At 37.1% G+C, this 25,126-nt stretch overlaps 1 protein-coding gene across 2 annotated transcripts in view; it reads left to right on the forward strand.

Annotated features, from left to right (window-relative positions):
- The window catches only part of slc44a1b (solute carrier family 44 member 1b), a 53,954-nt gene that overhangs the window by 652 nt on the left and 28,176 nt on the right, over nucleotides 1-25,126 (forward strand). The window contains exons 2-5 of one of the 2 annotated variants that reach the window (XM_052150218.1): nucleotides 4,202-4,325; nucleotides 8,478-8,567; nucleotides 10,739-10,881; nucleotides 21,383-21,519. In XM_052150218.1, coding sequence (XP_052006178.1) covers nucleotides 4,266-4,325; nucleotides 8,478-8,567; nucleotides 10,739-10,881; nucleotides 21,383-21,519 — 430 coding nt within the window. In that variant the 5' untranslated portion in view covers nucleotides 4,202-4,265. Of the gene's footprint in view, nucleotides 1-4,201; nucleotides 4,326-7,627; nucleotides 7,897-8,477; nucleotides 8,568-10,738; nucleotides 10,882-21,382; nucleotides 21,520-25,126 lie in introns of those variants that run through there. The other variant, XM_052150219.1, reaches the window with a different exon arrangement.

The raw sequence follows: 25,126 nt of genomic DNA on the forward strand, positions 1-25,126 counted from the left end.
GACATCACTAGAGATAATGTTAAAGAGGTGTGGAAACTTGCAAAAATTATGTTAGACACTGTAATATGCTCTGGCCCCCTCCCTGCTCATTGTGGTTGCGAGGTTTATAATAGATTAGTTTCACTGAATGGCTGGATGTCTGAATGATGTCTGGAGAATAGCATAGGATGTATAAATAATTGGAAGAGTTTTTGGGGTAGACCTGACTGAATAAAGAGAGATGGACTCCATCCCTCCAGGGAAGGTGCCACTCTCCTCTCTAGTAATTTGGCTCATAGTCTTATTAGTGATAATATTTGACTAACTGGGGCCCAGGTCAGGAAGCAGACAAACTGGCTAATCCGAACATCTGCTAGCTGCCTTGAGACTTTACACAGGCCACATAAACTACAACACATAGAGACTGTATCAACTAGATATCAGATAGAGTCTGTGTCTGTTCCCTGACCTACCAAATACAAACCCCTCACAAAATCACTGAGAAAATTTTGCAATATAAAGCTTGAAAATAACAAAAACATTTAAGATAAACATCACATAAATGTAGGGCTAAACTCTCTTTCAAACAAAGCGCTAATTGTCAATGAAATTATTACAGATCATAGTTTGGAAACCTGGCTTAAACTATAAAGTAATGTATTAGTTTAAATGAATCTACTTCCCCAGGTTATTGTTATAAATATGAGCTTCATCAGAAGGGTCAAGGAGGTGTTGATGCAATTTACAGTAAACTTTTTGGTGTTACTCAGAGGACAGGATATACGTTTAAGTCTTTTGAACTAATAATTCTTAATGTGACACCATCATATACAAATAAAAAAGTAATTTGTTGCTCTTGCTACAGTATATAGATCACCCGGGCTGTATTCTGATTTCATTGGTGAATTTGCTAATTTTGATCAGATCTAGAAGTTACTCTGGCTAGAGCTTTATTTGATGGTGACTTGAAAATGACACATTGGGATTAGCATTTACTGACATTCTCCACTCTCTTGGAGTCAGACAAAATGTGACGGGACCAACTCATTGCCATAATCATACGCTAGATTTAATTCTGTCACATGGTGTTGATGTTGATACTAAAGAAATTATGCCGCAGAGCGATGACATCTCAGATCATTATCTCATCTCTTGTATGCTGCGATCAGCTCTTGTTACACAGTCTATACCACGCTATCGTTCAGGTAGAACTATTCTTTCGACCACTAAATATAGCTTCACTAATAATCTACCAGATTTATCTCATATACTCAGTAAGCCCAAAAGTCTAGCAGGACTTGATGTAATACCAGAAAATCTAGTCTTCACTAGCACGCTTGATAGTGTTGCCCCAACTTCGATTAAAGAAAATTAAAGAAAGCCTCACACCATGGTAAAATTATCACACACATACTCTCAAGAGAGCAGCTCAGAAAATGCAAGTGGAAGAATACAAAATTAGAGGTATTTTGCAGTTCAAGGAAGGGTAGTGTCTGTAGCTACAAGCAGGCACAAAAAGCTAGCAGGTCAGCATATTTGAGCAAACTTTAGAAAATAACATCAACAATCCTAGGTGTTTATTCAGTACTCTGGCTAAATTGGTTAGGAATAAAGCCTTGATTGAACCAGATATTCTGTTGAAGTTCAATAATAATGGCTTCATGAATTTCTTTATATTATTAAATCCTTGTTATCCTTAGGACATGTCCCAAGAAACTTTAAAATGGCAGTTATCAAACCACTTATTAAGATGCCACAGATTGATCCTGGCAAATTGGCTAATTATAGACCAATTTCAAATCTCCCATTTAGGTAAAATATACTAGGAAAGGTAGAGTCCTGCCAACTACTGTATGTGCATTTCTACAGAGAAAGAGTATATATGAACAGTTTCAGTCAGGATTTAGGCCCTATTCCAGTACAGAGACTGCACTTATAAGAGTTACAAATGACTTGCTGTTATTATCTGATCAAGGCTGCATTTCACTTCTAGTGCTTTTAGATCTTAGTGTTGCCTTCGACACGATAGATCACAACATTCTCTTGAATAGGCTATGAATTATGTTGGCATTTGTGGATTTGCATCAACATGGTCCTATTTAGTAGACTGCTACCACTTCGTCTGTGTAAACGAGGAATCTTCAAATCAAACAAAAGATAAGTATGGAGTGCCACAGGGATCAGTTTTAGGGCCTCTGCTTTTCTCCTTATATATGCTTTCCCTGGGAGATATTATCAAGATCAAACAAAAGAGAAGTATGGAGTGTCACAGGGATCAGTTTTAGGGTCTCTGCTTTTATTTTATCTGTTATTATTTATATTATTATTTTATATTATCTGGGCGATATTATCAAGAAACGTGGAATAAGTTTCTACTGTTATGCCGATGGTATCCAACTTTATATTTCCACAAAAGGAGGTAGATCCTTTTCATATTTGGCTCCTAAACTATGGATTAGTCTCCCTAACCCTGATCGGGACACAGACACACTCACTGAGTTTAAGTCTAGACTAAAGACTCATCTATTTAGCCAGGCATATACCTAATTTATCCATCAACTCACAGTTAGGTTTAGTTTAGTTTTGCTTTAGTTAGGTCTGCTGGAACCAGAAACATTTCTCAGAAACAATTCTCATAATATATAACTCTACTATAAATTGAATTTCATCTACGCTAATATTATTCTATTTGTTTCCCTGTCTCAGCCTTGGGATTCATATCCCAAGGTTATCAGAGCTGTCCAGATCTAGCTCCTTTCCTACTTGGAGTCTGACTCCACTGCTACGTGTCTCTCTTTGTGTTTTTCATCAGACAGTGACAATATGCCACTGCATGATCCTTGGATTTAGGGTAGATCTCACCGAATTGACCTGCCGGTTGAACTGCGATGCACCTCATTGATCTCTACCCACATCACTTTTACTTATTAATGGACTACACTCTTGAAATGGAATACATAGACTATCAATAAATTGCTAACAAAAGCCTTCATCAGCCAACTAACAAAAGACAATTGCATCTATGAGAACTTTGAAGTCCATCTTGGATGAACTGCATACGTCATTAGTCATTAATCTTACAGTTCATTCAAAATCTTTGTTTAAGCACTAGCTCCGTTCCTGCTTGGAGGTAACACTTACTTAGTTTAGTAACACTAAGTAACACTTACTTAGTTTAATAATTTTAAACCATAACTTGCACTATAGATAAGTAATTTTGGCATTATATGCTGTTTAGCCAGAGAGGAACTGGAACCCAAAGTGAGTCTGGTTACTCTCAAGGCTATTTTTCTCCCGTTAATCAACATCTTATGGAGTTTTGTGTTTTTGCCACAGTTGCCTTCGGCTTGCTCACTGGAGATCTAAATACAATTATTATTTAATTACTTCTTTTTATACACTATTTAAAATCATGTTTAATCATACTACATACTGATGACTCTAAGACATTATAGATATTACAGTTTCATTTTCTGTCAAGCTGTTTTGAAACGATGTTGTGAAAAGCACTATACAAAAACAAATGAACTGACTCTTCTATGATGAACTTCTTGTGTAACCATCCAGGGAATGTAAAAAGAAAATAACAAAATTCTCATTAAAGTCTAAAAACAAATAAATAAATAGAGTGTTCAAAATAAGCAGTGAAACAATTTTGTTTTAAAATGGTATTAATATTTAAAAAGCTTTTATCCACCAAATCAAATTCAGTTGATGTTACCAACATGCAAATCACCATTGTGTTTTTATTTGATCAAAAACCAAAACAGAAAGGACACCTTTAGACCTTCAAGACTCTGTTTGAAGTTTTTTTTTATATTTGGTATATACATATGTTTCTATATAGTATATTTGATATTTAATAAGATATATAAAATTGTCTACTTTTGTCGTTTTCTGGTTTTATTGAAAAGTGAAATCGATGAAATAATGAAAGTCTGTCAGTAAGAAAGGTATATTACAAGTTATGCTGCATCTGTTGTGTGCAAGCTCCCTCTAGTGTACAAGTGCTTCAAAGCACACTACATTTTTATATTAAAATCGCTCATGTTGTTTACTGTAATCTGGGTGGAACCCCTTTCTCTCAATCTTTCTATTTTTCTTTCTTTTTTCCTCTATCTCTCCCTGTGACACACGCAAACACACACAATTACTCAGTATTCTCACTCTCTCCCTGGTACTACAGAGAACAATGGAACAATGCTTCTGTTCTGTGCTGCAGGCTGGCATCTCTGAGCTGGGGCTCGACCCCGCGTAGAGCGCTGGAATGCTGCACACCGCGGAAGATGAGCGAGGTGAGACGGTCAACATCAAGCTCCTACCGGCCGAGGTCCAGCTGGATAAAGGTGAAAATGACATTAATGAGCTTTAATAAATGGCTAATAAGTTTAGCTCAGTCAAAGTAGCTGAAGAAAAATTAAAAGTGTCACTTTTAAGAATAAATAGAGCCTAAAAGGTATACACAAGGAAAAGGTAAACACATATTTTACTACACTTAGTGTTCACTTTTGTTTTCTGGAGATATCTCGAACAGTCTGCTTTAAGCTATAGATAGCTTAGCGATAGTTTTGAACTGTTTTCAGGAGTTCTTCAAATTTAAATTTTACTCTTATTTTCGTGTTACTAAATGGCGCTTAAAGACATTGAGAATTACTTTTAAATATCCCGTTAAAGTTTAAGTATCTTAACTTTGCTAATAATATAATTTGTAATGAAAGTGTTTTTGATGAATTAGTAAGTAATGAATAGTAGTAGGGTACAATGGGGCTGAAGGCCCTGGGTTGAAAGGCACTTCAAAAAAAAATATTCTTCTTAAAACACTAAATAGCAGCACAAATTCCCACAGTTTGTCACAAGGCACTGCAAAAATGTTCCTGATCATGAGGTCATTGTGCAATCAATGTTGAGGTTATTTGATCTAATATTTATTCAATTTTAAAATGTTTGCAATTTCAAATGTAGCTATTGAGATCCATTAAATTATCACATTTATTTTGAGACAAAATATTTATTTGTCACTTTTAGTTTCCTTCAAGGTGGTTAAATCAAATGTTTTTTTTTCTTTTCTTTTTGCAATAACTGTCCAGTTAGTGAAAGATTACACAGAGTTTTTTTTGTTGTTGTTGTGAAGTACATATAGCGTATACAGAACTTTCTACTTTGAATAATTTAGTTTAAGCGTGAACTTGAAAATTTTAAGTAAATTCTACATTTGTGCTCAATTCAAACATGTAAAAATGAATGCTCTAGCTTATAAGTAAATATTATTCATGATCACTTATCTTTAAAATGTGTCATTGTATATCAATCCTAAAGTAGAAAGCCTTGTCATATTTACTCACTTTTTTGAGTAAATTTCACAGTTGAATAAAATATGTCCGTTTTACTAAACCTTTCAAAGCTGGTGTTCCCAGCATATACCAGGTTTGAATAATTAATGATCTTGCATAGTTTCATTGTCTGCAAGTTGTAATTTTTTTTATTTTGTTGTTATGTTTTGTAACGTCTTGTTTTGTGTAGTCTGACGTTGATTTTCTTCTCAAATTAACCTGTTCATGATCCAAAAATTGTCTGTTGATTGTCACATCATCGTGTTTTGTGCACATGTGCAGCTCTGCATCTTTCTGATTTTAACAGTAGTGCAAGATGATGTTGTCTAATAGACTACAAAGCATGCATTGAGCTTCGCTGTGGAAGGTGTCCATTTGTCATGTAGTGCATGATTAAATGAGGGTCAATAAGGAAAGTTCTAAATGTTTTTCATTGTTTGTGAATACATTTGTTATGAAGAATTTTCAAAGAGGCCTCACAATGGAGAGTAATTTGTTTATAAAATACTTGAGATGTTATGAAATGCCAGATGTGATTAACAGTAATTTACTGGGAGCTTGAGCACCCTTTCCTGAACTGGTTATTTTGAATAAGCATTATCTTAATTTGTTTCTCAAAAAAGCATCTTGGTGTCTGAAAAGTATTTGCACAAGTTGACAAATTTTGCCATAGAACTACTGCCCCTATATCTACACTGTATCAATATTACACCCATAGGTTTTTTTTAATGCCAAGTGTGGGGTAAAAGGGCCCCTCACCGTCGTTTAATTTTTATTTTGAATCAAAACAACCTTCCGATGTTTATTTTCACTCAGATTTTAATATTCAATAAAAATACATTTATAGTCTTGATACACTGCGATCAGTAAAAAAATAAAGAATTTTCCTACCTTGGCCCCATTTTACCCTAGCAACCCGTGGTCTCACACTTTTGGACCCCATTGTTGATCCTATTAACAAAAATTAGGTTGATTCACTAGAAAATATTGACATTACGATTCACGTACTATTTTAGTTCAGTATTATTATTATTTTTTAACCTATTGTTTACAACCTGTTATCTTCTAACCTAACTTAAAATACTGACTCACACTCAACTCGAATGAATAATAGGCTATAAATCTGTAAAATGAACTTCAGAAAGTTGAAAGGGTCTTCAAAACTATAAAATAACTTTTTAAAGAACATAATGTTAAAAGTATGCAACTTCTGAACTTTGAGTGTATCTGAGGCTGAGACAAAAGTTAGGTGGGACCATTTAGTTTTAGTTTCAGTAATATTTAAAAAAGAATATGATGTAAGCGACAGCTGTAACAATTAAACTTTTACAATGAAGCGTATTATTATATCATCAATCTCTATGCTATAGGGTCTCTGAGGGTTAACCATTTAGCAATTAGCAATACATTTATAAATATGATTTTTCAGCCTTTGTTATTAAGACCGTAATAACAAATCTTAACAATACATTTCACAATGCAATTATGCACAATTAAACATTTGCTGTTCTTGCTTTGGGTCTTTTCAGTAAGTTGGACAAGTGTTCCAATACCCAATAAACAGAAGGAATGTCAAAATGAATTAGCGACTGGGGGTCTGGGTAGCTCATTGAGTTAAGAGGCTGACTTTCACACTATGTCTCCGGTAACGCGCTCAACAAGCCACGTGATAAGATTGACGGATTGACGGTCTCAGAGGCGGAGGCAACTGAGATTCATCCACCACCACCCAGATTGAAGCAAGTCACTACGCCACCACAGGGATTTGGAGCGCAATGGGAATTCCAAATTGGGGAGAAAAAAAAGAAGAAAAATAAAGTGCGACTATTCAAATTTTTATTGGAGATTTAATGAAATATTATTATTTTATTGAACCAGGGGGCTGAGCCAACTAGGGAACCTCAGGAAACTTCAAACCAAGAAGGCCTCAACATAACTTAAAACTGATTCAAATAATTATATTAAAATGTAATAACTTCATTTTATCACTGAAATGAGCTAAAACCACGATGTAGGCCTCCAACACATAAAATAACTGTCCCTAAACCATCTGGAATCAGGAAATTAATCGTTATTAGTATTTTAATCTATTAGCATTGCTAGTTTCTGGGGCTTTGTTTGAGTTCTTGGACAATGGGATGGCCTCGGAGTCCAAATGTTTGTTGTTAAGCGCTCCAGTCAGCAGCACAAGGCTTTAAATTTCCCGGGCTCCTCCAGTGTCCCAACATTCCCCTCTGGATCCTCCCCATCCAGCTCGCTCAGTGACTGGACGGCTGCGGTTCTTTTCCGGCTACACCTGCTCAAGCCACCAGGAAGTGCTGAGAGATAAATCCTAAAGTATTAATCCCTTTTACCTGGAGCGAGAGGACCGAACAAACATTATTATGCAGTGTATCCGGGGAAAGCCCTCCTTTTAGCTTCACGTGATCGATGCGTCGTTTCAGTGTGTGACACTCGATTAATGCAGGGTCAAAAATACACCGTCAACTCCCTGCAAGTTGGGGTTATTGTTTTCCTGCGGTGTAGCGATTAGGTTTGTTGTGATCCTTACCTCCCTCCGGCAATGGGATGCTGTGGAAGCACAGAGGTAAACCAGGATGTTGATACAATGTATTGAATCGCTCACATGAATGTGTCGATACATTGTTTGGAATGTTTGTTACATTGTTTCGCTCGCTGTGATACATTGTTGCACGGCTGATTGCCTTTGATGGGCCAGTGAAGAGCTGCACTGTCGCTTGCAGCACATGTAATCCTATTATTATGTTCTATGCGCTCGCTCAAAACGATGCATGCATTTGACCCGACCGATTATATGATGCTTTGTTCTTTGCATCAGAATACAAACCAGCGCACTCGTGCACATGATCAATATTCACGCTTTGCAGTGTTTTAGGAAACATGAGCTGGGGTGCGTTGTCCTACTGCCAGTATAAGATATGTCTCACTTCAGTTGTCATCTCTATGTAACGAGATTTCACCGATAATTGCATATTTGTTGTGGTTGTTGCTTTTAATGTGAAATATTCTATATAGGGCTACATGGTCTTGTTTTGACATCAGTTTCATTTGTGCAGTCTTGTTTGATGTCTGCTTAACATGTACATGATTTTTATCTGTTATGTAAAATAATATTATTTGAATCTAATAATGATTTTTGTATTCCAGAGGACAAAAAGAGAATGGAAACCACTGGAGGACCGAAGCTGCACGGATCTGCCGTGGTTCCTGTTATTCACATTGTTCTGTGTAGGAATGGTAAGCCAACAATTGTCATTATTCATAATTCATAATTTGATTGTCAATTATTGACACTCCCAGAAGCATAAAACAAAGCTATTATACCAATTTTTAATAAATCATACACAGAAGTGAGAAATGGACATATTTCTGATTGGTTAAAAGGATCAAGCACTGCAGCAAAAACACAAATTTAATAGAAAACAAAATGGAGAATGATGACGCAACATGAGTAGACTGTTATAATTGACACTTTTCACGATTACAATTACAACTGCCACAATTAACTAATCTCAATTATTTATTTGATTAATTGTGCAGCCCCAACTGCTTGTAATTACACATTGTTTGTATTATTGCAACAGTAATTCATTCTAATAACATATATAATATATAGGGGAAACTGGGTCTAGTTGTCACATTTTTACTCCAGTAGATATATTTCTCATAGTTTGTTTATTTTTGAAAATCAATTTCTACATAGCCACATACAATTTCACCAATATTGCCCAGTAAAAAAAGCTACTGTTCATTGAACACATATTTTTTGACAACTAGCCCCGGCCTCCCCTATAACATGGACACTACAATGTAACGTGTTACCATACAAATTCATTCTACACTAATTACACGATTTTGTCGAACCACCGATCATATATTTTATATATATATATATAATATATATATATATATATATATATATATATTGCCTTATCATATATTGAATTTTTTGCTTGAAATCATTCTATTTAGGGCTGAACGATTAACCGAAATAAAATCGAAATCGCGATATGACCCAGTGTGATTTTCAAACCACGAGGGCTGCGATGTAAATAAATAAATACTGTAGTCTCAACACGCTGCCTGCTGTTCTGCGCCTATGTGCACTGCTGTTTTGTCTGTAGTGCTTTCTTAAATACATGTAAAGGTATCATTGTATTGGTTTAAGAGTGGTTCTGTGCTCCATACACACAAACTCTATCTGGTGCCCTGAATGACGGATGTGCTCTGAGTTCAGTTAGGTGTGCTAATGTGCACTGAGTGCATTAAAGTGCCCCATATTTACTTTAATTGCACATTTGTGTTAGTAAACCATAGTGATGTCTGATATAGTGTTCGACCGATATATCACATAGGCCGATAAATCGACCGATATTTCATATTTTTAAATAATCAGCATTGGATGATAAATTTACACATTTTGCAGATTTGTTTATTAAGCCGGGATGGTGCAGAGAATCGCCTGCTAACACGTGAAGGTGCTGTCTGAGACATGTAAATGACCAATCACAATATGTTTAATTGTTACGTGCCATAATGTTACTACAATAATAGATGGGTGTGCAACAGCCTCATTTAAATGGTCCTGCATATCTTAGCCTCATCAGACGCATATGAACTCATTATGTTTATGTGCTTGCGCATTTCTTTTTATGAGAGTGCGATTGCTAATGCGTACATACCCTCCGAGGTTGCTGGACTACTCTGTGTACTGTTGTTATTGCCTTCAGCCTAATGTATTAGAATGTCTTTACGTGCAAACAATTACTAAAGTGGGAAGAATAAACAGAAATAAGGAAAAAAATATTTTTCTATTATTATTTTTTACAATATTACAAAAGGTTTGCGTGAAGATTAAGTAAAAATAATGCTAAATGCTAAAATGTATGTATATGTATTTTACTAATATATTAAATTGTGCAAAATATCGGCTACACCGCTATTGGCATTGGCCTTCAAAACTATATCAGTCGACCTCTACTTTGAATAATGTTTTGAGTTGTTCTTTAATTAATCAGTCAAACTGGTTCACAAATTGGTCTGAATAGTTAATACATGAATTTGGTTGATTTTTGAATATATTTTTTAAAACTTGTCATCCAATTATCGCAAACATCTGGAAAAGTCATGGAAATTAAAAACATTTGGGAACCCTGATATTAGTTTGGAACATGCCACATTCAGTTTACGTCTATTAATATTCAAGTCTTCTGCTAGAATGCCAAAGTTTGCGAAATTATGAAATCCACAGGAATTGCTTGATTTAGCAGCAAAGCCTTGTATAACTAATGTAGGTTTTGATGTATTCTGTTAATTATGAAGCCTTTTCTATTTCCCAAATCAATGCCTGTAGTTATTTTCTTTTTAGCTGACTGCCTCTGATTAATGCTGATTCACTCTTACTTCAGTGTGGAATCTGTGGTTTTACCATCATGACTGGAGGGGCGGCACGGCTGGTGTTTGGATATGACAGCTACGGGAACACATGTGGCCAGCGCAACGAGGCCATCGAAGGGGTCCGGCTGAGTGGTCTTGACCACACAGACAGAAAGTGAGTTGCCTTTCGCCTGTCTCACCCTTTTTTGTGCCCGGCCTGTGTGTAGAAACCTCTTCCCTAATTTTTATTCCCTCTTTCTCATCCTCTACTTTTTCACACATGTCTTGAATGGTCAGCAGTGCTATGAGAGTGCTCAAGCTCTTGCCCTTCAATTATCACATCAATGCGAATGTCAGACAGCTGCCGTTTCGCTTCGAGAAGGCTGAGCTACGCACATCGAGCCTTGAATAATTCAGTATGGGCACTGTCACAGTGTGTGGCCTTTAATGGGTGCTAGCCTGCAGGAAAGATAGGTATTTCAGGCCATTTAATTTTCATGGCTGTCAAATTACTTTTTGTCGTTCTCCAGTGTGGTTGAACTGAATTAAATAAGAAGCTGAAGCAGAGATGTCCTGAGATCTGACTCATCATCGTGACGCAGGACTATGTGCAGCATTCATTTGGTGCAGCATTCAACAGCTTGTCAGAGCAGAAGTGAACATAATAATGGCTTGAAAATGTCTTCTGGAGCTGTCAGAGAGATGGCTGTGCTGGCGGAGGGTATTCGGTTAACCTTCATATTTAGTGATATTCAGGGGCGTATCTAACAAGGTGGTATCGAGTGGCAACTGCCACCTTAAGAAAAAGCATGTTTGGTCAAAAAAGTTTGTTCCAAGCATTCGAACCAAGTGTGAAAACAGCCTTTTTCGTAGTGTATGCAGAATCATTAATCTTACCGATTCACTTTAGTGGCATTTTCATGTGGGTGCCCTTGATTTTGTGTGATTTAGGTGTTTGTTTTATCTGATTACAACCTTATTGCTTCATTCACTCATGCTTTAAAAGCTTAGGGAGATGGATGTTGTAAATACTAGGGCTGGGGATAGGATGATGTAATCGGATATCGATGATGTCTTCCAAAGATCCCGATGCCGATTGTGAACAGATGATGATCAACAGTATCGGAAAATGGCAAAACCATGGATCTGTAAAGTCACCAAATGTATTAAATAGTGGCCAGGGTGTGAAACCTGCCAAATGCGAAGAGGTTGAAGTTCGCAAGTTCCTCGTCCAAATGTATTTCATGCAAGGTTAATTTTGCTCATCTACACGCAACATGCGGGCGACCTGTCTCGGAGAGACACATGACAAGAAATGCAGTTAATCACAAACACTTGAAGAAACACTTTATTATATTTTTAAAACAGACAAAAGAAAAGCTTTCAATGCCCGTGTCTGGTTCGCTGTTTGTTGTTTGCTCTCATGGAACAAGTGCATGTAGAAGAGTTTTCACCCTTTTTCACTGTTTCATTCGTCTGAAAACTGTTTGCAAGAGTAATGTCATCTGTGAGTATGCTGCAAATTATCTCCGATCATCTCTGAGGTGCTGTGATTTTAGTTTGCTTTATTTCCATGCAGTTAGCATGCACTGTGAACACAACTCTGCAGGTTCAGTAATTTATATCTTTACAATTCCCAACCTTACTTTCGACTATGTTTAATTAACGCAAAGAAATTTACTATTCCGGTTCCGATTCCTCTTAACGATTCCAGTCCCTTAACAGTTCCTGTAACGATTCCAGTAATTCTTTTAGTACTTTTTTTAAATTTCAGATTTGTACAGAGCATATATAACAAATACATTTAATACAGTTCTTATAAAAGGTGGCTTTGCAGACTTTTTAGAGACATAAATACAATCCCATAAGAGATCCTTACGCTATTTTAAATAAAGCAATCTAAACCAACACAAAATGTGGTGGCGCTGTGTTTGTGGCACTGTGTTGCAGCAGCTCTGTGTAGTTTTTATGTTTTGATTTATGTTTTTTTTGTTTTATAGTGTTTTTAGAGTGATTCTTTGTTTTTAAGTAACTACGACACCTAGAGAAGCAGTAATCATTTTGAATGATGCTAAAACGGACGTTAAAATTCTTCGCAACACCTGAGAGAGACCAAACAGACCAAGCAAACATGACTCCCCATTGTTTACAAAATCAGCTACTCAAGTTGCTGAAACTGGCAGTGTTTATGGGACTAAGAATGGAAATTCCCAGCGAGTTAAAGAAACGAACAAGGGGTGAAGTGTCAGAAGCAGAGAAAGAAGTTTAAACCAACTCTATCTTCAGTTATTACTTCAGTTAAATGTAAGATGCCTCACTAATAAGATGGAAGGGTTCATGACGCTGATGAAGAGTCAGTGGGAATATCACGAGTGCAGTATCGTGTGTTTCACAGAGACACGGTTGAATAGACTGATCTCGGATGCAAACGCGGCCATTGAGGGCTTTCAAATGGTGCAGGAAGATCGGAAACCTAAAGAAAGTGGTAAGTGGAGAGGAGGGGGACTGGCAGTGTAATCCAGGGCACATCACAGTCAATGGTAAGCCTGTGGCCATACTATCTACCCAGGGAATATTCGCATGTGATTGTTACTGCAGTGTATGTACCACCTACAGCCGATGCAGCCTTAGTGTGTGATGTTATTCATAACCACGCAGCTGGACTGCAGACCTTGCATCCACAAGCACTTTTCCTAATAACGGGGGATTTTTCTCTTGCGTCTGTGCTGCCAACTTTTACCCAGTTCGTAAAATGTCCAACCAGAGACAACAAAACATTGGACCTTTTATATGCCAGTCTCAGTGATGCAAACAGTACCTCTCCACTCCCACTGTTGGCAAATCTGATCATAATTTGGTTAATTTGTTATGTAGATATAAGCCACTTGTTGAGCAACTGGCAATAATGACCAGAACAGTGAGGAAATGGTCAAATGAGGCGAATGATGCATTAAGGGACTGTTTTGGAATTGAGGAGGCTCCATGCTGGGAAGTCAGCCGACCCTGGTGGCATCAAGGGTCCTTAAGGTATGTGCAGAAAAGCTGAGTTGAGTGGTGCTGCGGATTTGTAATATGAGCTTGAGTCTGGGAAAGGTTCTGGTCCTCTGGAACACTTCATGTGTGGCCAGTGCCAAAAATTGGGAACTGTAAAGATCTGAATGACTTCAGACCAGTGGTGTTGACATCGCATCTGATGAAGACACTGGAAAAGATAATCTTGCCCCACCTTAAATCACAGGTTGGCACTTTATTGGATCCCCTGCAGTTTGCCTACCTGTCACAAGTGAGAGTGGAGGATGCCATCATCTTCCTACTACACAGGGCTTATCTACATTTGGAGAAGCCATGGAGTATGGTGAGATTTATATTCTTTGATTTCTCGAGTGCTTTTAATTCTATATAGCCACACTTACTTCAAGATAAGTTAAGGGCAGCACATGTAGATTTACCTACTGTAACATGGATTACAGACTATCTGACAGGCAGACCGCAATATGTGCATCTACAGAACTGGATTTCAGATTTGACAGTCAGCAATATAGGTGTGCCACAGGGGACTGTTTTGGCACCATTTCTATTCACTTATTACAGCTCTGATTTCAAATATAACCCAGAGGCATGCCACCTTCAGAAATTTTCTGATGACTCTGTGATCATGGTGTGTATTAGTGAAGGAAAAGATGAGGAGTACAGGAGCCTGGTGGAGAACTTTGTGAACTGGTGTAAACTGAACCACCTCCAGCTTAACGTACATAAAACCAAAGAGATGGTGGTTGACTGCAGGCGGGCAAAACCAGCACTGTCTCCTGTCAGTATTCATGGGGAGGACATTCAGATAGTTACCTCCTATACATATTTTGGAGTGCTCTTGGAAAATAAGTTGAGCTGGGCCACCACACATTTTATATAAAAAAGACCAGAGCCGACTCTTATTTTCTTGAGGAGGCTGAGATCTTTTGGAGTTTGGGAGAAATGCTCCATTCCTTCTGTGAGTCTGTGGTGGCAGCAGTACTCTTTTATGCTATTGTGTGTTTGGGGGAACAGCATTAGGGCTGGTGACTTGAAAAGACTGAACAAACTGATAAGAAAAGTGAGCACTGTTTTGGGGATGACCCCCTAGAGGTGGTGATGGAGAGAAGAATGCTGGCTAAGCTCTTAGCCATTATGTACAACACCTCTCACCCATTACACAGTATTGTTGATGCAGAAAAGAGCACATCCAGTAGGAGATTTATTCCTACTGTTAAATGGAAATCCAAGTTAAATGGATTAGGAATGATGTTTTGTATTGATTTTAATCTGCATTATCTTGCTGTTGGCCTATAGTAAGCAGCAATTATGTCGCTCATTAGGAAGATTTGACAACTGACCTTGCTCGCTCTGCTGATATTAGCCTTTTATTGACTAGATTAGCACAGGCACTGGGACTTCAAAGTGTAATGGCAGTCCTGGTACTGGTCTGGGCCTGGCAGATTGATATGCAGACTGGATCTTCCCAATACAGACTTTCCTGTGATGGCTGATTTGTGGTGCTCTTATCCACTAGAACAGGGGTTCCACACGTCCTGAAAACCTGGAATTTTCCAATGCAGTTTTCCAGTCATGGAAAGTTGAAAAAATACCTAAATCGTGAAACTTCTCATTCATAAACAAACTGAATGACCTGGTACATGTACCGACCGACTGAATTAGAGGGAAATGTGGAAGTTTGTTTACTTCAGCCTATTGACGATATTCAACATATATCTCGATAATTATGTATTTGCTTTAAAATTGCTCAAAAGTGTTTTGTTTTTTATCAGAGAAACCATAATTTCATTCAAACAGCCACTGTATCCAAGAAGATTAAATATTTTAAAGACATTAAATTTACATTTATGCATTTGGCAGATGCTTTTATCCAAAGCGACTTACAGTGCACTTATTACAGGGACAATCCCCCCGAAGCAACCTGGAGTTAAGTGCCTTGCTCAAGGACACAATGGTGGTGGCTGTGGAGATAGAACCAGCAACCTTCTGATTACCAGTTATGTGCTTTAGCCCACTACGCCACCACCACTCCTCCATAAAAATCGAATAATTAGTTTTTTTATTAAATAAAAACAAGGGAAAATTCAATTAAATAATTTTCATTGATATGCACTTTATATTTATGTTTCACACACAATGATACATAGTAGCTTAATAAAACACATTATTTACCTTCAAATGTTTTACTGTGCAAATCTACTTCACTGACTTATTTTTGAAACCCCAATTGAACATTGCATAATACAAAATTATTACTTTGGGACACACCAGGTTGATTATCATAATATAATGCTGAATTATCATTATTATTCTAATTATTAGATTTGTGTTATAAAAAAGTAATATACCCTGTTTACTTCATCTTAACCTGGGGGCTTTTATTTTGACACCGAAAGTACTGCAGTATTTACTTCAACTTCACAAGGAGCTTTTATTGTGACACAGAAAAGGCAATGTGTATTTGACAGTTTACAATGTTCCGCATATCCTGAAACGCTGTAATCTCCTCCTTTTCTTTTATTCTGTGCCGATTTTGTAGATTTGTGTAATAACTTGTAACTGTTACTAATGTTTGGAATTGCGCGAATACTTGAACCTTCATTACTTCCATGCACGAGCACACAGATCAGCATGACAGCGGTTTGATCTGAATCATACACAGACAATGTTTATCTGTCTTTAAATCACAGCCTTTTGTGGATTAATAATCACATATGACCAATTTGCCATTTTGATGTTATTTTGTTTAATTGTGCAGCCCTGAAGGATCTTGAAGTTATTCTACTGATTCACCTTAATGGCCAAATGAAATCACATTAAAATCTTCCCGATATTGGTAAATTATCTCGATTATATCGTTAATATTCAATATATCGCCCAGCCCTACTATGGATTGAAAACAAAACCAGGGAGGTACTTGCCACCTGCACGGATTATTAAATTAACCATAAGTTTAGTAATACAGTACACAATGTATTTGTTAATAAGAGAATGAAAGAGTGGGCTCTGGGAATACAGCATGAATATAATGCCAATATAAGTTATCTGTGTAGGAAGTCATGGGTTGAATTTGTAAATTGAGTAAATGTTAGTGGCAAATTATTTTAAGAATAATGACTAAAAGCCTTTGAAGTGCATCCTGAATTAACTGCAGAAGTGCACATACTGTAGATGCCTTGTCATTTGGATGATGAAGGCTATAGATGGGCATTAATGTATTGTCTATGTATTATATTTTAAGAGAGTGTAGTCCATCTATTGACAAAGATGATGCAGGCTGAGGTCTGTGAGGTGCTTTACAGTCTGGCTGGAACCTTGTGGAAGTTCATTTCTGGTGAAGTCCATCCTAAGTCCGAGGCGCAGGCAGTTGCCAGTGAAGTATCAGATGTAGGGCTGGGATAAATGATTATTTTTTAATCGAGGGTGGGGGTGTATAAAATGTAAAAAAAAAAAAACATTTGCCGGGAGATTGATTGACTGGCGATCTGATCAATCAATCATAATACGCCATTTTTGTCCGACAAAGTAGTCAGGAGTGAGAAGATTAACGTCGGTGGATTTGAATTTGAATAATGGATTGTAGGCTACTGTACTGACATCTTTTCGCGGTTAAAACAACAGTCCTTCTGATGTAGGCTACATTCATGTTTAGCCTATTTGATGCTATAAATTAACCAAGGAAAAGATGATCGGTTCACGAGCAGCTTTAACTGAGGCAATCTGTCACGACACATTAAAGAGCCACAAAATAGTAGGCCTATTTATGGTTTAATTTTCTTTGAATGACCAAATTTGAAAGTTGAGACTTTATTAAATGTTACCTGCTTGGTCCTGTCTGTCAGCGCGTTGTCAGTGTCCTCTTATGTATTTTTCACGACATTCATAGCTATAAGCGCATTATTAATAGCTATAAGCGAAAACTTTAGGTGTCGACAACGTATTACAGCCTACTCCAACATCGAGTGCAAAGTGGGGAGTTGAAAAAAAACTTACGGTGCTCTGTCATCTGCAGCTGCTCCCGGGTGGCGCCTCTTCAGATGCTGGTGCATTGCCGTGGTGCTAGAATGGAAGGCCATCTCCATTTTGCAAAGACGACATATCACGGAATTGTTTCCTTTTAAATGAAAGAATTCCCATACTTTAGTGTTGCTACTACTCGCCGGTGCCGCCATCTTTGTTTTGGGTCCGATGAATCGACGGGCATATTTTGCGTCAACATATTTTTTGGCGTCAACGTCATCGATGACGTCGACGCGTTGTCCCAGCCCTAATCAGATGTTTTTCATTTTGGAGTTGGCAACAGTTCATCCTATGTGAAGTCCATCGTAGTAGACTAAAGTGATGTCTGGCTGGCACAGGCTGAAGTTAGTAGTCATCACTCAGCGACACATAGCGGTAAGAGTAGGACATCGGGCAGGACTGGAGCTGGATCCGGATGCTGTACATGAGATGTCACGTTGTGATGTCAGTTTTATCTTTACAACATTTTTCTGGGATGTGTGTAAATGTGAGAACACAGATTATGGGAAAGTTTGGGCTGTGTGAATGAACAAAACCTTGCAGTGCCTGAACATTTGCCAGAACGACATTTCCATGATTCTTTCCTGGATCTCTGAAAAGGGCTTCTGACTCACACATCAGTCTGTTTGATTGATGTCTGTTTTATAGTTGCATATAGTCTTCTTTCCCAGTAATGCTAATGGCACTTTCTATGGGTACACTTTAATGTCCCATAATTTTTAAAGCATTACAAGCACAAGGTGTTGTATTTATGTATTTATGTTTGATTGCCACCTGTATTTGCCATGAAATAGCCATTGTAGCTTATATGGCAATAAACACCTAACAAACAAATATTACAAGCAAAAGCCAAAACAATTCAGCTGGGAGAATTGTTAGATATGTTAGACTATAATATAACTAAGTTAACATACCTTTGGTAGTTTAAAATGTTAAATGTCTGCAAACCACCACAAAAATGGTGCCTCCTGAGTGGTTTTTGACCTTTTCGACTGTATCTACTACAATCAGTAACATAGCAAAATGTTACAACCTGTTCAATCGATATTCAATGGATCACAGTATTTATTACAATTTAGTAACTATTTATTAATAGAGATGCACCAATGTGCATTCAGCCAATTGTTTAAAAACAGCCCCGATTCATGATCTGGCCCGATTTATTTTCTGTCAAAGGGTGTGGAAACAAATGTTGGACAGTTAGCCTACAAAAGGGACAAGTGTCATCTTTCTGAATTTTATTAATGTGAGTTAATAATGAGCTTTTTGTTTCAGTTTTTGTTTGTGAGACAAGTTACTTTGAAACATGGAAAACATGTAGAGACATACAGTTAATGTAAAAACTCTACACACCCCTGTTAAAAAATCATATCAGATTTTTGCACCTTTAATGTAAAAATGATAACCTATGCAATGCCACTGAACCTACCTTTCACCTTCTTTCATTGACCATTTGCTGAAGAAGAAAAGAGTACTTCAAGTGAGTTTGACTTGAAGAGTTTCAGGCTCTATTTTGTGTATTTGTGAGGTTTGGGAATCATGGTGTTTTGCTGCTGTAGTGGAAAAAGTACATCATGGGTGTGTACTGTGTGTGTTAGGAAACTGACTGAGCTAGCAAGCTAATGTTGTTAGCCGAGCAAAGTTCATCTGCTTAATGCTATTAGCTTAGTTTTACTTTCTCAGCTGTTTATACCATCATCCAGTAGCCTAGTCCCACTTCCCATGATCCTTCACTTTATCCAGCTCTGTTTAATGGGGTTATGGCTTATAATTAGCCCTCATGTGCATTCAGTGTATTTATTGCATACCGTAAAAGTAGTGAGCAGTTTGTTTAGCATGCATTGGGTTATACTGGTTCAGGGTTTATTTTCATTGCTCCTGTCATCAGTATTCTCTGTATTTTACAGGCTAGCCTCTTTATTTATTTTTATTTTTCAATAGCTTGAGGTTTGGGCAGGACCATCTGTCTCTCCACCGACTGGCAATTGAGGGAAGTGTTATTTTTTTGCAGTTCTGTTCGGTGATGCTGAGGAGTGCATTTTATTTGAAAAAAGATAGACCAGAAGATAGCGACTGTAAATTTTAAATGTCTGCAAGTGCTAAAAATTATTTTGTCAACATTTCAGGAGTACTCCAGCATACTCTAATCTAACAGACATGGACTAAAAGCCACAGAACTTCAATTTTGATTTCACGGGGTATTTAAAGTAAACCCTCATCTATGTATGGCCAGGCTGTTTTGACAGGCTGTGTGTGAATGCTGAAGAGCTCTTTCCTCAGGTGTGTGCGTCCCCTGCTACTGACAATCTGTTTTTGTGCTGAGCACACAAGACAATGGCTCCCTCGTCCCTATGTGGGTGTGGTGCCCACTTCACACCGCATGAAGTGCTGAAGTAAAGCCACGGCCACAGCGGAGGATTGGCTCGTAAACAAGCTCTTAGTTTCCCTCTGCCAAAATACTGGGCTGAACAGTCCTGTGACAAAAAAAAATATCTGCTGTTCAAAGTTGATTTTTATCAAACAATGCCGTAATTGAAGTCCAACGGCGGTATCGGATCATACTTCATGAAAAAAAAAAAACAGCTTGTTTTGGTATTTCATTCGTCATTAGGTATGATGTTAAATGGGACATTTGTGTCCCTCATATGTGTAAAAATAGACTTATTGCACCTGTCTTGCCTCTGGGTAACCAGCCCATTTTCTTGTCGGCACATGATGTATAAAAGATGGCAATAAAATTGTTAAAGGGATAGTTCACCCACAAATGAATATGCTCTCATCATTTACTCACCCTCATGCCATCCCAGATGTGTATGACTTTTTTTATTCTGAAGAACACATACAAAGATTTTAAGAAGAATATTTCAGCTCTGTAGGTCCATACAATGCACGTAAATGGTGACCAAAACTTTGAAGCTCCAAAAAGCACATAAAGGCAGTATAAAAGTAATCCATAAGACTCCAGTGGTTTAATCAATATATTCAGAAGCAATATGATAGGTGTGGGTGAGAAATAGATTTTTCTTTTCTTTTTCTTTTTTTTTACTATATATTCTCCTCCCTGTCCATTAGGTGGCAACACGCACAGAAAATGTGAATTGTCAAAACAAATGAAAAAGAATGTGGAAGTGAAAGTGGAGATTTATAGTAAAAATGGACTTTAATATTGATTTGTTTCTCTATTCTATAAATATATAAATATATATATATATATATATATATATATTTTTATAATGACATCATCCTTGGAAAAATATAATTATGTTTTTAATATTAAAAAAGTTTTAAAATGTTTTGTTGTGTTATATATGTTAGATCTCAAAATATCATCGCTGTTACCATGTTTTTGTAAAATCAACAATTGATAAATTAAATGGATATTTGTTGAAATATTAGCATTAAATTATCTTTCTAAACAGGATTCAATTAATTTCAAATTAAACCTCTTGTTATCTTGTTAAATATTTGTTATCAATATATTTAAAAACATATTTATCTTTAGATGTCACAATTCAATTTATTATCATTTCAACACCTCATATGTCTAATAGAATGTTTAAAATTCGATTTGTGTAATGACCCAAATACTGCCTTGACACAAAATTTGTGGTTGTTTTTATTTACAGATATGTCTTTTTCCTGGATCCCTGCAACATAGACATCATCCAGAGGAAGATTAAATCCATGGCGCTGTGCGTTTCACAATGTCCCACAGAGGAACTGTCGACTTACTTCGACCTCAAGAGGTTTGCCATGATGAATGGTGAGTCAGTCAGCCAATCAGCTATTGTGGGCATGTAACATGTCATTGTCACAGATATAATGGTAGGACATCACTGACTGTACCTCAGCTCATTAGACAAAGGCTTTACTCGTATATGTGGTCATGACCCCCATGCCTTATGTCCTTTCACAGTGTTTTTTTACTCATGGCCACTCCATGAACAACACACACACACACACACACACACACACACACACACACACACACACACACACACACACACACGCATATAGATATACACATACGTTTCTGTCAGACACAGCCAGTAAGGCCCGTTCAGGGTTGAGCTAACAGAACAAAGGTCTTACAGTCCAGTTTTGCTGTCTGTAGGGTTTGACACGTTCCATTTGAGCAGTATAAATGACATCACCATGTCCCTGGAGTTTCACTGTGGTTTTCTGTGCATCTGTTTATAAGGACAGTTCGTTATGGCTGTGGAGTTCACCTATAAATTGAATGGGTAGAGAGGGTTGTTTGTTAAAAAAAAAAAAAAAGTAGTATGTCGAAAGCAGAGTGAGAAATTAAGCAAGGCTTGGGCCAAAAATTCTGACAGTAAAAGAATTAGTTACCTTGTATATCTTATTTGACATCCTTGCTGAAATTATTAGAGTTCAACCGATATAGGATTTTGCAGGATTTTGATAACTAAGTTGGTAAGACAAGCCGATAACTGATAAATTGAAATTAACATCAACTAACAATGAAAAGTACGTATAAAAATGTATTTTATATTTTACATGCTTTTGGGTTTCTCTTCTCATGAAAAGCGTGAGGTAAACGCTCTTTATTACCCTAAATTAAGACAACGATCACTTCACTTCTGGTGAGGTGTCTTTAATGTGAAACTAGGGCAAACTAGTGATTTGCAATGTCTTAAGCTTTTTTTTTTTTAACGCTTCTATAAGATTCAGTGATATTTTTGTTTGTATTTTGCACTGTTACGCTTGTTTAAATTGAACGAAAGTGAGTAACTCACACACACACACACACACACATACACACACACACACACAGATGACTTGATTATCTAATCAAAATTACAAAAATACGTTTTACTGTGAGGATACAAAAATGAATTAAATTCAGATGCGTTTCTGATTTGTTTATACGTTTCGCTTGACTGCATGAAGATATTTTTCTCAAATCTCTCACTACCTTTAAATATACAACTTGGCTGGCTAAAGCATAAACATGACTGATATAAACTAATGCAAATAGAGGGTAATACATTTTATTTATACATTTGGGTAGGACTTGCGTCTTTTTTGTCACATTGTTCTAACCGCTTGAGGTTAGATTTAATGTTAGCATCCTTTCAGCCTTGTCAGCAAACATACTGCTGTTCTCTATTAATGTAGCATCTATGTAGCAATGTGTACTGTAAACATACCTTTTAGTTGTTGGTGTTTTAAATCTGCATTGTTTAGCTCCGTGCAGTGTTCCAACACATTCAACGTGCAGTCTCATGTGTCAAAACAAACACCACGAGGCATCAGTGCTAGTTTTTATTTCACCTCTAGAGGCCACTCTCATACTGTATAATGACAGCGCACCCTTCCCAGCCGCTCCAGCACTATACACAACAGGACTCAATGGGACACAATGGGGGAAAATTATCGGTGTGGATTTTTGTCAATAACCGATAGTTTCAGAAATCGTTATCAGTGCCGATTAATCGGCAAAACCGATATATTGGTCGACTTCTAATAATCATTAACTTGAATCATTTAAATTTTATGCACCAGAATTACAATAAATACAAATAAACAATATTGAATAAAACATTTTAAAGTTGCACTTTGAAGTAACTTTTGTCTGTGTCATCTTGGACTTACACTGACCCCTAGTGGTTTGGATGCAGCATCATATAAAATCAATAGTTTTCAGTTTCAGATGCCATTGCAGAAATGTAGTATTCACAGTCAGCCATGATTACTTTAATCAATGAGTGAAAGTGTCCAATAACAGGATTCAGCTGGTCGTGTGATTGTAACATGCCAGCCCCCATGTGTGGACCCTCTTCATGTAGAATAAAACAGCTTTTATAAGGTTACTGATATGACTGAAGTCTTCATTTTAATGTGAGTGCTCATGATTTCCTACATATACTGCAAAATTACAATTCATGTCTTTAGGAGTTAAACTTTTTTAATGACAACAAAATTACTGAGTGCTCATTTAAACCATGTAAAATGTCACACTGGAACTACCATGAATATTTTTAAAGGGGTCATGACATGGGTTTTTTTTATTGTATTATTATGTTCACTTAGGTGCAATTATAGTATTAATATATTTTGTTTTTAAGAAAAACTTTTAAAATCTAGTGATTTATGACCTTTTCCCACCCTGTTTCTCATCCTCTGATTCAAACAGTCTGTTTTGGGGGCGTTTTCCATTTAAGACTTCAGTGTTAACACCCACTGTTATGATTGGCTAACGTCAGTGCCTATGTATCAATTATTGACGCCCCCAGCCAGAACAATATGCAAGTAAACTAAGTAAAAACACTGTGATTATTCATAATGAATGAAATTGCGCTTTAAAAAGTAGTTTAAAGTTTAAAATAGATTACTTACAGTTTGCGTCGTCTTTGTTCCCAGAATAGTCGGCACGTACTTATCTTTGAGCAACAGTTTTCTGGCAAAGCCAGCATCATATTGAGATTTGTTCTCAAAACAGTCATCCTTAAAATGTACAGAACAAACGCTTAAGTTAACACTGCCGTGACTGGGACGTCCGCAAAAAATAAACTGCATCCATTTTTCCCTGACGTCTGGATCTTTCGGCAGCTTATTCAGAGATTTTGTTTGACCACAGCCAGGAACAGCACATCTGTGTGGCATCGTAATTTTCCTGTGCACAAGTAGTCTCTGTCAGAGCTCGCTGTCCATCGACTGAACACTTGTGAGGCGCACGGCGATACGAAATGAGCGTAGTTATCTTGTGCTGGAGGCGGTCATATGCAAACGCTGGTACGTCACTTCTAACCGTCACGTCACTTCTAACCATGAATCCAGAACGAGCTGTATTTTGAGCTTGATTAAATAAATGATTCGTTTAGAATGGGGAGGACGTCTTAAAATATTAAACTTGCAGGACGTTTTAATGATACAAAGACCTCTTATATACCAAAAGATCAAGGCAAATTTGGTTTCTCATGTCATGACCCCTTTAAGTGATGACGTAAATTAATGGTTGAATCAGTGTTTTAAACTGATTCACTGAAATTTGTTAGAATCTATCAGCATTGAACTCCACTGAGATTCAAATCAGAAACACTCCAATTATCTCCATCTTAACACTCTGAAAATATTGCAGAATATTCAGTATATTGTCTAGCCATGCTAGCAGCTGGTGGGGCCTAGTTTAACCTGGAAGACCATCAAGTTAAATCTGGTTATGACTGGAAGACCCCCATTGTTAAGCTGGTACGGTGACCTTATTGAGCTGGATAATCATGTTTAAAAGCAAAGCTTGAACTCGTTCTAAAGCTTGACCATCTTTTTTTAGCAGGTATATGTGCAGGGTGCCCACGCTTCCAGGAAAACCTGGAATTTTGTAATGCAGTTTCCAGTCATGGAAA

This window comes from Xyrauchen texanus, chromosome 19 (assembly GCF_025860055.1).
Source record: "Xyrauchen texanus isolate HMW12.3.18 chromosome 19, RBS_HiC_50CHRs, whole genome shotgun sequence".
NCBI lineage: Eukaryota > Metazoa > Chordata > Actinopteri > Cypriniformes > Catostomidae > Xyrauchen > Xyrauchen texanus.